At 33.6% G+C, this 15929-nt stretch overlaps 1 protein-coding gene across 1 annotated transcript; it reads right to left on the reverse strand.

Annotated features, from left to right (window-relative positions):
• Nucleotides 1–1061: 1061 nt before the first annotated feature.
• On the reverse strand, nucleotides 1062–15620 carry LOC144967880 (uncharacterized). Its single transcript, XM_078905619.1, has 8 exons — nucleotides 15388–15620; nucleotides 13495–13888; nucleotides 12746–12943; nucleotides 11464–11637; nucleotides 9746–9902; nucleotides 7656–7772; nucleotides 4920–5053; nucleotides 1062–4156 (listed from the first exon to the last, which is right to left on the reverse strand). The coding sequence occupies exons 2-8, from the start codon at nucleotides 13855–13857 to the stop codon at nucleotides 3725–3727; spliced, it is 1575 nt and encodes a 524-aa protein (XP_078761745.1). The 5' UTR covers nucleotides 13858–13888; nucleotides 15388–15620; the 3' UTR covers nucleotides 1062–3724.
• Between the last annotated feature and the right edge of the window lie 309 nt (nucleotides 15621–15929).

The raw sequence follows: 15929 nt of genomic DNA on the forward strand, positions 1-15929 counted from the left end.
GAGATCACCTATAAGTCTCATCCGGACACAAGCACAAAATCCAACAAGGAGGAATACACTCAGATGCTTACATCATACATTAAAAATAAATATAATAATACATAACAGAGAGATGATTTACAAGGAAAAAAATATCATCCCCTCAAAACAATAACTATGCATTTGACTGTTTCCCTCCCAGCCAGGACTCGGGCCAGGGCCAGGACAAAACCAAGTAATCTCATTCCAAGACAAAGACAGAAAGCATGTTAGAAAACAGATATAAGGGGATAGAAGACACAGTATGTACCCCCCTGCCCGCTATGGGAGGTCAGGATCCCCACCCAGACATGAATCAGTCTTAGCCTGGTTAAAATAAACTGTTTCATGAAAAGGCTACTGGACCTATCACTCATTTTGAATTGAAAAGTTGTTTCCCTTGAAAATGTATAAGATAAACTTTGAATAAACCTTTTTTTTATTATTATGATCCCAAGGACTTTACTGTACTTTAATTCTAATCAGGGGATGAACATCTAAACTTGGCCAGATTTGAAGGTAAAAAAAAATAAATGATACATTAATTTTCATCATTTAAGTGGCAGGCAAACGAAAGAATTGTGTGTCATATTCAAATACAACAGGAATAAAACTCAATGCTAAAACCGATTCATATCTCTCGTTTGCATGTATATTGTCAAATATCACTATGTAAATATTTTCTATTTTAACCACTTTTTAAATCATGATTCCATCCCTAATAATATGAAAAAATAAAAAATTAATCACACCTACTACATTCTGTTTTTTTGAGGGCTTTTCTCTCTTTCTAAAACTAGCAATATAAGGACAGTCAGAAGAATTCTGCATTGAAAACCTAAGTTTATTAATTACGCAATTAGCTCTCTTACTTCCAAACATGAACCAATCCAGTTCATTTCATGTTGAGCCAAGTTTTCTTCCCTGCTTATCTGCTCACTTTGCATTAAACGAGAAGCTCAGTGTCTTAGAACTGGTGACAGTAGAGATGGCATGGACAGCAACTTTACCACATTGAATTGATTACTCTTGCAAACTTGCTCTTTTGTTTTTTGTTTGTTTTTTAAGGGTTTTACGGCGCTTGCAACACATTTAGGTCATATCAGCGCCAGTAAAAAGGGAGAATATGGGATAGTAAATTGTTCTAGAATTACAATTAAAGCACAAAAGAAAAGGTAAGACAAAGGGGATTTGGTTCAAATAGGGAACAGATGTAGATTCCAAGAGCACACCGCCAAAGTACTTAGTTTGAGATCACCTAAAAGTCTCATCCAGACACAAGCACAGGTCCCCACCAAGAGGAACACACTCAAATGTTTACAAATGATATATAATATACAAAACATAATACAGTGCATAACAGAGAGATGATTTACAAGGGAAAAAAATATCATCTCCCAAAACTAACCATACATTTGAATGTTTCCCTCTCAGCCAGGGTATCCGGCCAGGGTCACGACAAAACCAAGTAATCTCATTCTAAGACAAGACAGAAAGCAAGTTGGAAATCAGATATAAGGGGATAGAAGACACAGTAAGTACCTCCCTGCCCACTATGGGAGGTCAGGAACCCCACCCAGAACTTGCTCTTTTCATAGGACGATCCTTGATGTGGAGCTCACTTTAACTTACGTACTGCCTTTTACACATAATGGCGTGTAGGGCAACAATGAAAAAAAAACTCCACTTGTCTCTGGCATAGAACAGTCGCCGCAGAGACCCCCTCCACAATCTTATTTCCTACTTCACTGTTCTTTGCCATGAATACTTTAACCTGCCTATTTCATTTGCCTTTAGAAAAGTGTAAACTTTACAAATGCATCATCCCTCACTCCCACAACATGCCTTATCTACCTCCATCTCCAACGAATGATCAGAATTTCAAGGTCTTCAGAGTTGCACTGCTGAAGGAGGTGTGTGTTGAAAATATTCCAATCTTTTTCAGATTAATCTTATTCATACCATACTAGTAAGTCTATTGATCCCTAGAGGAATCGAATCGTTAGATATATTAAAAAATACTTGAAAAATACTCAAATGACAAATCACATTTTAAAAATGTGAAATTATCAGTAATTCTTTGTATAAGACCCTTATATAGGACACCATTATACTGTTTGTTAAAATAAAAACTTGAGGAATAACATTAAACTGATATAGTCAACCACAGTAGAGATACTGAGCCAGAGTGTTCCTGGCATGACTACAGTGCCCTCTCCATTCGTGGATCCTCACCATAAAAAAAACATTAGTAAATGGCTATTTTGAATAGAATCATGATCAAATTAAAAATGATATTGCCCTTAAAAAAAAGAATGTATGATGATGTCAAGTAATGATATAATGAAATTTAAATTTGGACATATGTTAACTGTTAAGTATTACACAAACTAGCTCTAGTCTGAAAAACTAATATTATATTATATGGCACGTACAATTTTCCAAGACAAAATCACACATTTATTTCAAGTTAGTCCACCATTAGAATGTAAACAATGAGCAGCTTTCCATCTGAGCATCCACATCAACATAACCCAACCAACTTAAATGACATTAAATAAATAAATAAATAAATAATTCAAATCAATTTTTCTCAAGCAAAAATTATGTAAAAACCGCAATCACAAATTCTCATGTATTTTCCCCACATATAAAAAAATATATTTAAAAAGATGAATTTTGATCAATATAAATGATGTTAAATGACATGTTGAACGATATTTACAATTTGAAATTGATGAGAGTTGATTGAGTGTGTTAAAGATCAAGGTAATTAAAATCAACACCATTAGTATTTACAATTAAACACTGAGAACCCTTCTCCATAGGGACATTAATATTTCCATGAATAAAAGCATTATTATGTACACTAAATCCATCCACCCTCCACCAATTCCAACCATTTCTAAAAACATTATGATTAACAATAATCTTATCAATGATTAAAACAGGTCAATTACAGAATTTGCCTGGAGGTGATCAATGTACATCCGTGTTCTACAAGGGAATTAGAAAATGTCATGATCTGAATGATTTATATTCATTACAAGAGTTTCATTTCTAAAATTATCTATAAAGAGTTCATGATGCAGAATTTCAACTCACATTTCATTGTACGCGGTATATCAAAATGCTGAGTTTTTTTCTCCTCAATGCATCAAAGCCTAACTTTGTTTATCGATTCAAAAATAAAAAGTTTCAAAGATGTTACAATTTGGGATTTAGACTATCGACAAAATAATTTTTTAAAAGTTGCAATCAATCCAAAATAGTGTTGATTGATATATACAGACTGGGGCTATAGTTGATAATCAATGTACATGACAGCCAATGGTGACGACTGATGCTCTAAATCAGAGAACAGAGTTGTCACAAAAGCACATTTCAATGTTGCAATCAACATAAATGATTATAACATATCAACAACATTGATTAAATTAGTAGTTTCCTTTCTTTTGTACTGAAATCTATTTGAGGGGTGAATGATATTTAAAAAATATATTACTATCTCTCTCTCGCATCACCACCCAAACACACAAACATTCACCGATCGACCAATCCCCACCAACAAAACCATGTGCAAGAATCATTTTCATAATGAATCCCCTCTCAAAATGAGTATTGAATGATTAAAAAAAACAACCAAAAACAAAAACAAAAACCTGAAACGATCAACCCAATATGATTTTTTTAAAGATTAGCAATATCATCTCCCATTCAGAAAACCATTGGTCAAGGAAAACAAATGTTGTTGCTGGTGGTTGTTGTGATTGTAGTTGTTGTTTTGTTCCTCATCAGAATCGACTAATGGCGGCTCAACCATCATCAAAAATAGAGACTTGACTTTGTCAATGTCTAGCTCCTTCACCACCAGGGCATTACATGGCTGCTGCAAGCGTCCATCCCAGTCAACCACCATTTGACCACGGGTCATCTGCCCACTCAATTCCACAGCCGTGAATACAGGTTCGGCACTTTTCACCACTGATCTGTCGATGACCATGGACATGGCATAGCCATCACATGACCAATATCCAGCACGGCCAGCTAGTCTTGCGGGCTTGGCTGATTCCAAGACAGAGCGTTTTACGAAGTCAGACACTTGTGTATCCGCATTTGTCCACTTGTCAAAGAAATCCTTTGAACAAAGGTGAGAATTGAAAATAAAGTATTGGGGAAGCTAAACATGTTCTTGTCTATAATATAAAATAAATCATGAAATTTTGATAAGCGCATTAATAGGACTGACACTTTTTTTTTAAATTCTTTAAATATAATAACAATTCTGATTATTTTGTTCTTGCCAGACCATAATATCATTTTGAGTTAGAAAATTAAAATCAATGACTCAGAAATGATAAATAAAGAAGACCATAATAAAAATTCACCAACAAAATTGCAATGAGGTACTCTATGCTTCAACATTTATAGAGTGAATTATCCACTAAAAGTGCTAAAACAGCAACACTTAAACATACATGATGAGACATGGTGCCTGTAAAGCAATATCACAATTTCTTTTTCAAAATCGACAATGAATTTAACGGCATGATTGCTTTACATCTGAAAATGGTGAGAGAATGTGACTAAAGAGCCTTTTCCAAGGACTCAACTTTGAGCTGCTCAAAGTGAGACTCAAATCCGTGACTTACTGGTGGTAAGCCGAGTGTCACAAAGCTGCACACAGATCACAAAGCAAATTTAGGAAAATTAGGTGTTATAAAGGTTATAGAAAGAAAACCCAGAAAACCCACTCTTATCAATGAACAAGTCATTAATTTTAACTAAAAATTTTAAGTTCAGCTTAAAATTAAGTTGTATGCATCAAGTTCACCCTGACATAATATTGTTCAGAGACAATAAGTCACAAATAGAAATAGACAATAGAAAAGTCTACTCACCCATGGCAACAAAAATTTACGACACACCTCAGATGGGAGGATTGTAATGTTAATATATTCGTTGAGTACAACTTGGGCTGCCTCTGGGTCATTGTAAAAATTGAATTCTGCACATGTGCTGATGCTGCCTCTTGCTGAAAAACGTACGGTTTGGAAAGTTATGAAAAACCATCTTTGATATTAATACATCATATCTTTCACTACATTTAATTTTAATTCAAATTTTCATCTCCTAAAGCATGATGCAAAAGTTAATACACCAAGAAATGAAATTTCTGGGATTAATCAACAGAACAAATGTAACAATCATGATGGCTGAGAGCAAATGGATAGCATTGAAAGAGAGGAGCAACCATTAACTGAAGATCTTTTAAGGTATTCTATGACAAACAGCCATTTCAGTCAAAGAACATTAAAAAAAAAAAAATAAATAAAAAAAGAAAAACAAGAAAAGAGTGCTGATATTGCTACCGCACCCCCGAGTGAATGCACACATTCCGTCCTTTTTTACAAGTACAATAAGGGTATGGAATTCCCGCCCCGACAACTTCAGAAATTATGACAGTTACGAAAATTTACTTGTCAATTAGAAAACATTTCTGTCACAGGAGGGCATAATTATTGTGATATAGAGCCACAACCTATCACCATCCCACATGAAGCTGCAATAGTACGGATTGGATTGGATTTGTCAAGATGACAGAAAGTCAGTCTCAACATTCTTTGACGACTAAATCTATTTTACTACTTCAAATGCATCATTCTTAATCTATCGAATATGTTAAAATTCATGAGAAACAAACCAATTCCCATTCCAATAGCTGTCAACATTATTATCCAATTTTTGCACATCTTTGTCATTTCCCCTTTTCTTTTTGCCCATTTGGGACAAAAATTGTTCATCAAAATATGCATATTCATAATGTATAATTTTGCCACCAAAAAGAAAAAAAAGATCGTTATAAAAGTTCAAGATTTTTTTTTTAATTTGACAATCTCATAAAATTGTCAAGTGAGCAGTAACCACTTGAGCAGACGTGCAAATAATAGTGTCACAATGTTCGTAAATTTCAGTAAAATGGTTAGAATATTTGTTTGTTTCAAGGAATTTTATTGAGCCAGCAACACTTTTTAGGTCATTTCAGCACCAGTAAAAAAGGGAATATAATGAGATTGTCAGTAGATTATGTATGGGATCTGCACCTAGAGGCACATAAGAAAAAGTAAACCAAAAATGTCTATAGGTCTTAAAAGGAACAGAAATGAATATGAGAGCAATCTATCCACGTGTCTAGTTTGAGGCCATCTTAAAAGTCCCATCCACACTTTAGGGAAATATTCAAATGTTAACAAAAAAAACTCATATATCAAAATTAAAATCATAAATCTGAGAGATAATAAACAATGGAAAAACAAAATATTCCTTATGAAAAAATACATCCATCTAACTATCTAATAATAATAATAATAATAATAATAATAATAATAATGAAATTTATTTATATTGCGCCCACTCCTCTATACAATAAAGCTCTAGGCGCATAACAATAACTTCAATCCATTTAAATTTCTCTCTCTCTCTCTCACTAACTCTATCCATCTATCTATCTCACTCCCAGTCTCTCTAGCTCTAACTCACTCTCTCTCTCTCTCTCTCTCTCTCTCTCTCTCTCTCTCTCTCTCTCTCTCTCTCTCTCTCTCTCTCTCTCTCTCTCTCTCTCTCTCTAATATATATATATATATATATATATATATATATATATATATATATATATATATATATATATATATATATATATATATATATATATATATATAAAATAACTAATAAATAACTAATAAATTAAGAATTTCCGAAATAAATAAGTTTTTAAGTGTTTCCCAAAAGCAAGTTCAGTAGGGACGTCACGAAGGGATAAGGGGAGATTGTTCCAGACAGTCGGTGCAAAGTGACTAAAGGATCTGTCAGAGAGGTTTTTACCCTTTTCGGCAGTTTAAGTAGACGATGATCACCTGATCTCAATGCATGGGGCGGAATATATGGTTCGACAAGATCGAGATAAGCAAGGGCGCTTCCGTGAAAACATTTAAAACACATGACTCCAACCTTAAAGAGCACCCTGGCCCTAATGGGAAGCCAGTGTAAAGTCCCCCTAATTTAAAGATGGAAAGAAGGGGCTGGGCAAAACCAATTGATCTCATTCTAAATCAAGGACACAAGTCTACGAGGAAGAATACAAAAGGCAATGGGCGATAAAGACAAAAGCATACAACCTCTCCAGCCTACAAGGGAGTTGGGATTTTTAGTAGTGCTCATAAATTTGCAATATCCTATTATAAGGAAGATTTTTAAAATGAGAGACAGCAACATTTGATTTTATAAATCTATTATCTTGATCAATTTAACTTTCATGACGTATTGGTAACTAAGTTAAATATTTTGTAGGAAACATCTTACAATGAAATTGTGACTCACAGCCACACTGGGGTGAATCAGCGGCTGACAGTTGTGTTTAAATTCGAATCTATGGGAAATAATTTATATTAATAACAAGCTTTTAATGAAGAGAATATATGAAGTTTTTTTTAAACTGACTAAAAACTCATGATTCTAATCATTTTCACTTTAGAAATAGGTCCACTTGTCAAAAAAAAAAAAAAAAAAAAAAAATTAAATTTTAAATGCCTTCAATTTTCCACTTGAAGGTGGAAAAAAACAAAACTGACAACACTTACCTTCCAGATTACCACCCATGATGTACAGGTCTTTAATCTTGCGTCCTACAGTAGAATCCAATCTCATGGCAAGGGCAAGATTGGTTAAGGGAGCCAAGGCAACCAGGGTCACTTCCCCTGAAAAATAAAATACCAAAAGCAAGGTTGGCAATCATCTCTCGGAGATAGAAAAATAATATTATTCAGTTGGTTTTTATAACAATTTATCCCTTTAATAGCAAGACTAAATTTCTCTCAAATTAAATTTTCTTTCTTATTTATTGTGCTATTGTTATAAAAGGGGCACAGTGGCAGAGTAATTAAGATATCACACGGTAATCAAGAAGGTCCTTGGTTCAAACCCCGCTTCAGGCATTTTCGTTTTTTTTCCTTGGGCTATCTCCAATTTTCTCTTTTTGGACATGTGTGATTCACACTGTAGACATTAGATGATAGTTTGGTGGATCATCTATGATCCTTCATGGAATACATGGGTGATGGCATCTCATGCGGAAGGCCAGATTTTTTTCTTTTAAATGTTTATTGTTATAACTGTCACCCCTCAAGTTTTTTCTTAGCTCCTGGTATAAAGGTTAAGACATGGTCGGATAAGAGTAAAACTAAACAACTGCATGTGAAATGTTTAAGAGAGCTTGTGACATGGTTAGACCATAGAATCCCATAGGAAAAGTAAAATAATGAGATGACGAAGTGTGGTGGGCAGGAGTGGATGACGCTGAAATTGTAGCAATGCCGATCTTATGGAAATCCTTGGGCCTTGATTTGGGTCCCGAAATGGCTCGAACTCAAGGCAAAATATGGGACACAGTGATATCGTGTATGCTATTTTTAACACTCTTTGTCCCCTTTGAAATAGACTTGTCCAATTTCTCTTTTTCTCACAGTAGATTAACTCTCTCACTCTCTCTCTCTCTCTCTAATAAATACCAGAAATAACATATCATGGTTTTACAGGACTTTTTTGATTGATAATAATTTAGTAGCAGACATTTTTCATACCATTTGTATGGGGTGTAGACACAAAATGACACTAGGAAATGTTCCAAATGATCAATATGTATATTTAAAAACAAAATTATGGTTGTACCTAACCATACAGCTCTAAAACTATACAAGTTAGATCTCTTCGGATGTCTTCATCATATTTTCTGATAAATTTGCCATAAAATTGCCAAGTTTCAATCTCTAATTCCACGTATTAAGGCGAGATACAGCCACAAACCCAGAAAAAAACGAGAGAAAAAAAGAGTCCCATAATTTCTGGGTTTTTTCTCTCTTTGGGGTCATCCAATTAAATGACACCTTTGAACTGCATAACTTTTTTTTATCTATGAATGGATTTTCAAAATTCAAGAAGATTTTTACTAAGTGGAGATAGGGCTTTGATTTAAGCGTAGTATTTCCCACAACAATAGAAAACAAAAATTTTCATAGTCATTGCTAGAAAGTGTAAACTTGAGATAAAGTCTGATAAAAAAAAAGAAATGAAATTAATATGGCTTGTCTAAGAGGTTGCTAATATTCAACAAAGTACAACCATCGCCTTTTCATCAACCAGAAAACAAATAGAGAAAACTTGAAAACTAAAAAAAAAAAAAATACACAGTCACCGCCCATTAACCAGCAAATTATCCCCCCTCCCCCAAAAAAAAGAAAATATAAATTTAAAAAAAAACATTTTAAAAATCGGGAAATCTTAGAGAAACAACTACAACAAAAAAGAAAAAAACTAAGGTGAAGCTCTGCAGACTTTTCATAAATGTTTTCTTATTTCTGAAGTGAAGAAAATCTCTTTTCTCTATTATTATAAGACATCACAAAAACAACTAGGTAAGATTTTTAAGTTAGAGATATCAGTTTGTCTTAAGTGATCAGTATGACCGGAAGCATTCCTGTTCTTTTAAGTTTCAGTACTTAGAACTTTATTGCTTTGCATTGTTTGTTTGAGCTTTAATACATGAACATCTTAATGAGGGATAAGCTCACTTTGAAGTGCAAATTGCTCATCATAAATTCTGCTCTTCATTACCAACAAAGCTGAATACAAATAAAAGTCTGCTGTCCAACCCCATGGAAGTAATGCGCCATACCTGGATTTTCGTTGATAATTCTGATCATAGCATTGGACGCATGCTCTCGTTTTATAAGACCTGTATCTACGGGTGTGTTCCAAGCCTCCCCACTGAAGTTTTCAAACTGTGAGGTATTGCCAAGGAGAGAGCATTCTGCACCTCGGTATACAGGAATCTGAAATTTAAAAACCAAAATAATAAAAGAAAAAAAAATAGATATTTGTCATCAAACAGACAATGCTTATCGGAATTAAAAATCAAGATTTCAAAAAAAAAAGATTTTTTTAAAAGAGAGATAGAAGAGAGAGAGAGAGAGAGAGAGAGAGAGAGAGAGAGAGAGAGAGAGAGAGAGAGAGAGAGAGGGGAGAGAGAGAGAGGGGGGGGGGGAGAGAGAGAGAGAGGAGAGAGAGAGAGAGAGAGAGAGAGAGAGAGAGAGAGAGAGAGAGAGAGAGAGAGAGAGAAATGAGAGTAAAGGTGTGGATTTGAGATCTGTTCCTGGTTAGGAATTTAGAAAAACTTGATGGAAGAGAAAGCATTCTGACTTTACATCGTTGCTCTCCCACCTTATATTGTCATTGTCAAATCATCTGATCCACAACCCAATCTTTTTTTAAATGTTCCTAAACTCCACTTTAATAAATATGAACTTTAAAGAATGCATTATTATTACTCTGTTGTCATTGATATACATTCCTGCAAATATTTATCACTCCATCATCAACAATCAAAGATTATCAGAGTGGACATCTCCCGTATATTTTTTAAAAATTGTGCTAGAAATAAATGAAATCCCTGCCATAGTGTCCTCAAAATATTTTTTGTTTAATCAAACAGTCCAACAAGCAATTATTTAATGGCAGGGAAAAGAAATCATCTTTAATAGTAAAGGGTGAAGTAGCATCAGGAAGATTTGCGTGATAATGATTTTAAATCATGTAAACAATGCTTTCTGGGTAGGAATACAAAATTGACTCCTAGTGAGCAAGTCAAGTTCTTAGTATATCTGACTATTCCTTTCAAATAAAATGTTGAATTTATGGATTCCATTTCTCAGTCAACTTATAAAATGTGGAAAATATTTGCCAAAGCATACACTAATGATAGAAACAACAGAGATAGGTCAAGAGATTTGTGATATAAGGAATGTGTTTGTGTTAATGTGTTAGAGTTAGATCAGTTCATAGAAATGTCCAAGATACAAAACAAAACAAATTGACTTGTAAATTGATCTTTTTTTTTTACCTATTTCAATGTCGCCCGTTTAATCTATTTCTCAAATACAAAATTGAAATTCTCCCATTATTTATCTGGTCACCTGTTTTCTCCAAGCAGTATCAACAGCAATGAAGCCAGAATCTCATCCCTTTTACTACCCTCTGATTGCAAAGGTTTTATGTGACTTTTAGTTTTATAAGAATAGACAAATGGAAAGGAAGCTTCAATTTAATTGATAAGACAGATATTGACAACAAAACATGATGAATGAAACACTAAAAATGAATGAGAGACGAGAGAATGGCAATGTCAAGTGAAGAAACAAAACAATGATGGGACTGGAAATAGATTGCTACTCCTACTTAGGAAGGAAGCACAAATTAAAATAAAAACAATAATTATTTATTAAAGGAGAGCAATTAATGTAAAAAAAAAAAAAAAAAGGGGGGTGGGGGAATGTGACTTTTACAGTGAGAGTACAAAGGTGTCCAGGATTAATATAGAGAGTTTATAAAACTTACATCTTGCCTCCCACAAGCTTGTAATACCCTGAGAGTGTTTTCACACACTAGGTTGACATTGACGTTGCCATTGGCACAGGTGATGGCCAGCACTTCCACGTTTGGATGGGCCAAGGCGAGCATGATGGCGTGAGAATCATCAATTCCAGTATCAACATCTAGAATCACACGCAACTGAAAGATAATGTCATTATTAGCAAGCGTGTGATTGACATCTAATTTTTTTCTCTACATGACATGAGAGCAAGAAAATATCCCCTACTACTATTTCTGAAGTTCTGTACTGAAGCTAATATATCAGTCTTAACTTGAAATAGATACTAACACTAGTTTCACAGTGTGGTAATATAAACTAACTCTACTTTAATAATCTAATTAAAAAACGTCAAAAAAAAAAGAGACAAATTCTCCCTCATATCCTGCCCAAAAAGAGAAAAGAAAAAAAAATCTAAATATATAAGATTCCTGAGTTAGGAAGAATTACAGAACTTTTTTATTTTGAAAAAAAAATAGTAAATCATGAATTGTGAAAAAAATAATAAAAAATCATTATAAAATAGAAAGGAAAACCTTATAGCTAATTTTGACATGTAAAATGAGTGATAAGATCAAAAGAAGATATGTTATTTGATATCTATTAATTGATAAAAATGGAGATGGTTTTAATAGTATATTGGTATCTATGGTTAAAAAGAATCCTACTATGGTATTTGGTAAGTTTCATATAAGAATGTAAGCATGTTGATACTCACGGCATAAACAAAGCGTATGATTGTCTACATTTTTACTGTCTAAAGCAACCATTGTTTTGTAGTAAAAAATATTTTTTAATGTCACATCCCACTGCTTATCTTCCATATAAATAAATGAGCTTTTGCTAGAACCAGGTTTGTCATCATAGCTATGGATCATGTTTTATCTTAATCAAAATTTATTCATGTTAACTCCTGATGAGCATTGCTATAACTTGGAACAAGAATATTTTAAAACAATTAATTGCTGTTGTTATCTATGAAAATAAAACAATTTGATTTTGTTGTTCAGTTTCTAACATAGACTCAATATGTAAGCTCCATTATAGGTGGAAGCTTATTCTTAATTAGCCATAATGTTACCTGTATTATTGCTCTATCTTCACACAGTAAAAAAAAGCATTTACCAAATCAACCCCTTTGCAAGGAACAGATAAACTATTCATAAATGTTTAAAGAGAGTGTTATTCAGCATTAGAGGCATGTGCCACAATAAGATCAACAGACTAGAAAGAGACGTTAGTAATTACCTTTTGCTGTTTAAATGGTGTGGTTTGGAAGGTTGTGCGACACTCAAAATTGTAGTTCTGTGAATAGACATTGTCCTCCTGGTTGTGGTCATTGTCAGTGAAGGATTCGTCTAAGTTGTCCTCTTCTTCTTCCTCCTCCACATCTCCCCCTGAGGCGATGCCATCAGAATCTTCTTTTAACGATGATGGAGAAGCAGGCTGGGAAAACAAATTAAATAAAATGTTATTTGAAGGCCTATCATTAATGCAATCTGATTGGCTGGCACATGCAATTCATGCAACAGCTACCAAACTCAAGTATAAGGAGAAAATTCATGATTAAAAAACAAACAAAAAATAATAACATCTGTATCAATCTCTGTCTAAGATGCAAGATTTCAAGCCATTTTGACATATAAATCATGAGCTTAACAAAATTAAGAAAAGATGAAGCCTAGGTCAATTTAAAAACACTCCTAAGTTGTCTTGAAAACAAAATCTTAAAATCATATTCCAAATTTGATTACAGTTTAGCATCATAATTATAAATCTAGAAAAATGTTTTTATCTGTTTTACCCCACAAAAATATGTATGAATGAGGACAAGTCCAGCCATCAGCTATTAACTGTTTATTGACCACAACTATAGAAATTTGTTCCAATTAGTTCTTTCTTTACCACTATACCAAATTTAAAAAAAGATAAAGTTCAAGTAGAAGGAATAGAAATACATTATTAGTAGGTATTGTATCTAAAACTGCTTTGATTACCTCTTCTTTCATCTCCACATCTGGAAAATCTGATGCATTATGATTGTGTTGGGGTATAACTGACACCACTCTCAGACGTTGGCCATCCTGGGTGCATCTGAATTTAATTTGGTAAGGGCATCGTTGACGCATTGAACGAAGTTCATCTTTCTTCTCCCTGCCCCCATAAACACAGCAATAAAGAAGCTCATTGTACTTTACATCTGGATTAAAAACCCTTTTGGGCATACGTTTTATTGCTGCTGCAATGGTTCGAGTGTCTCTTTTCCACAATTTAAATTTTTCTTTCTCCTGTAGTTCCTGAATTTTTTGTTCCACTTCTTCATATGATGCAAATTCATCCCCAACTTGAACAACTGACATTCCGTTGTAACAAAAGGCACAAAATCTCAATCTGGAGTAAAGATTACAAGAGTAAAAAGTTGTGAGGAGCAAAACTCATCTTTCTCAACACAAAATTTATGATTAATCATGAACTCAGAAAACATGAACATTTTAAGGCCCAAAATTCAGACGTGAAAAAATAAAATGAAGCTGATATATGATTACATAACAAATCATTTCACTTTCAATCAAAGTCACCTGAAATTTTGGTTTACTCAACAATTAACAAAAGAACAAAAAAACAAAACAAGGATACTCTTTGGGACTAATGGAAGACAAAGTACAAATACAATGAAAGTCGGCATATAGATCAGAAGTCCAAGTCTCTGATGAATAGTAAATTAGAACTTGATATAATGATATTGAACCAATAAGTGATAAATTAAGTCAATACTGCCATCGGTATCAAGTAGCAGTAGAATAAACAAATATAGGCTTAGGACAGGACAATAAAAGTTAGAGTGCTACTGTTAGGGTATGTTCTTTGATAAAATTTTCAAACTCAAAACACAATTGAATGTAATGTGAACCAATCAGATGGATGGGACTAGAAATAACATTTGATTTGACACCTTCACCTTATTTGTATCTCCGCGACAAATGGTTCCAGAGTTATTGACATTTTTCTGTGGAAAATTTTAGTCATATTGAGACAGTCTGTGGTATCTCTGCTGCCTCCCAACCATCATTTCAATTGGACCATTATTTTGACTTTTATTTAATGAATTTGTGTCAATAAAAAAAATACATGGCAGTATTGGGTTGCATTTTAATTTTAAAGGTCTGAAAATAAGATTTATTTTCCTGTAAATCATTTTCATGCATGAAAGTATTGAAATAAATTAGGGCTAGGGCTAGGTGAAAACTGATGAAAATGAGAATCTTGAAATTGTCCTGAAAATAAGTAGGGTTGATGGCCCGTAAAATAAAATAAAATAAGAGTGCGAGTTTATTAATTTCAATGAAATTTGGCAGAGATATCCTTCAATTAAATATTTATCGATATTCTAAGAATAATTAAAATGCATCCATAATGTTTTAATGACTTAATATTGATGCATTTTTGCTTCGCGTGCCTCTCATCACACTCATAGGAGTAGGAGGTTAGGCTAGGGGGCTTTGCTTTGGTTTTGTTTTTGAATTTTTCATTAGTGAACAGTGAAAAAAATCTAAAATAAGTTTGAGAGGATGTGGTAGTAATGAAAGAGAAAGCTTAAGTGCGGATGGCGTGTGAGGAGTGCGCTGAGATTCTTGCTGACTTATAATTATAACCCACACATGCATCATGAAGTTGAAGAAGAGTGAGGGGTGCAGGTGAGTGCTAAAATTTCTGAATATTTTAATGCTCTTTCGACACTAAACAATGCAACACTGACTAATGCAGTCGATCGGTGTGGCAAACCAAAAGCACTCTCAGATTTCAGATAATTGAGTTCAACAATAATAAGCATTAAGTAAGACGAGAATATCGAAAATTCTCATACTCATAATCAAAAGTTTACGACTCACACTCAAACTTGACTGCTAGACAAGCGCCGGATATCAAACGCCGGTGCAAGGAGTTTCCGGTGCCAGTCTCAGTGGAAAAGGTCACTCAACTAAGAATATAACCAATATCTATTCATCAAAATAAAAAGTAAATGCACTTAAAGCATAAATGCAGAAGATATTGAATAGTGAGTTAAACAATAGGACTGAGAAGTTTCAAATAAAAGCTTTCGCACGTGCAGTACTTTCTTTATAAAAAAGATTTATTCCAGGGTTGCCAGATTATTTTTCAACAAAATGCCAGGGAAGACTCAAAAAATGCCAAAACACTCAAAAAAATGCCAAAGTCTGTTGACTCCCACCCCCACTAAGAAAACTACTCACTTTTGATAGACAATTTACTATCATATCCTGGTGGCTTGCGTGTTTTCTTTTCTTTTTTTTTTTTGAATTATACTGAATTTCCTGTTGGGGTAATGAAATAATTAAGAAAAGGTGTCATTTGAAGTATAATATACAAGAAAAGAAAATGCCAAATGAAAATGCCAAATGCCAAATGATTT

Source organism: Berghia stephanieae, chromosome 3 (genome assembly GCF_034508935.2).
Source record: "Berghia stephanieae isolate SIO BIC M18660-M18661 chromosome 3, UCSD_Bste_1.3, whole genome shotgun sequence".
Classification (NCBI taxonomy): domain Eukaryota; kingdom Metazoa; phylum Mollusca; class Gastropoda; order Nudibranchia; family Aeolidiidae; genus Berghia; species Berghia stephanieae.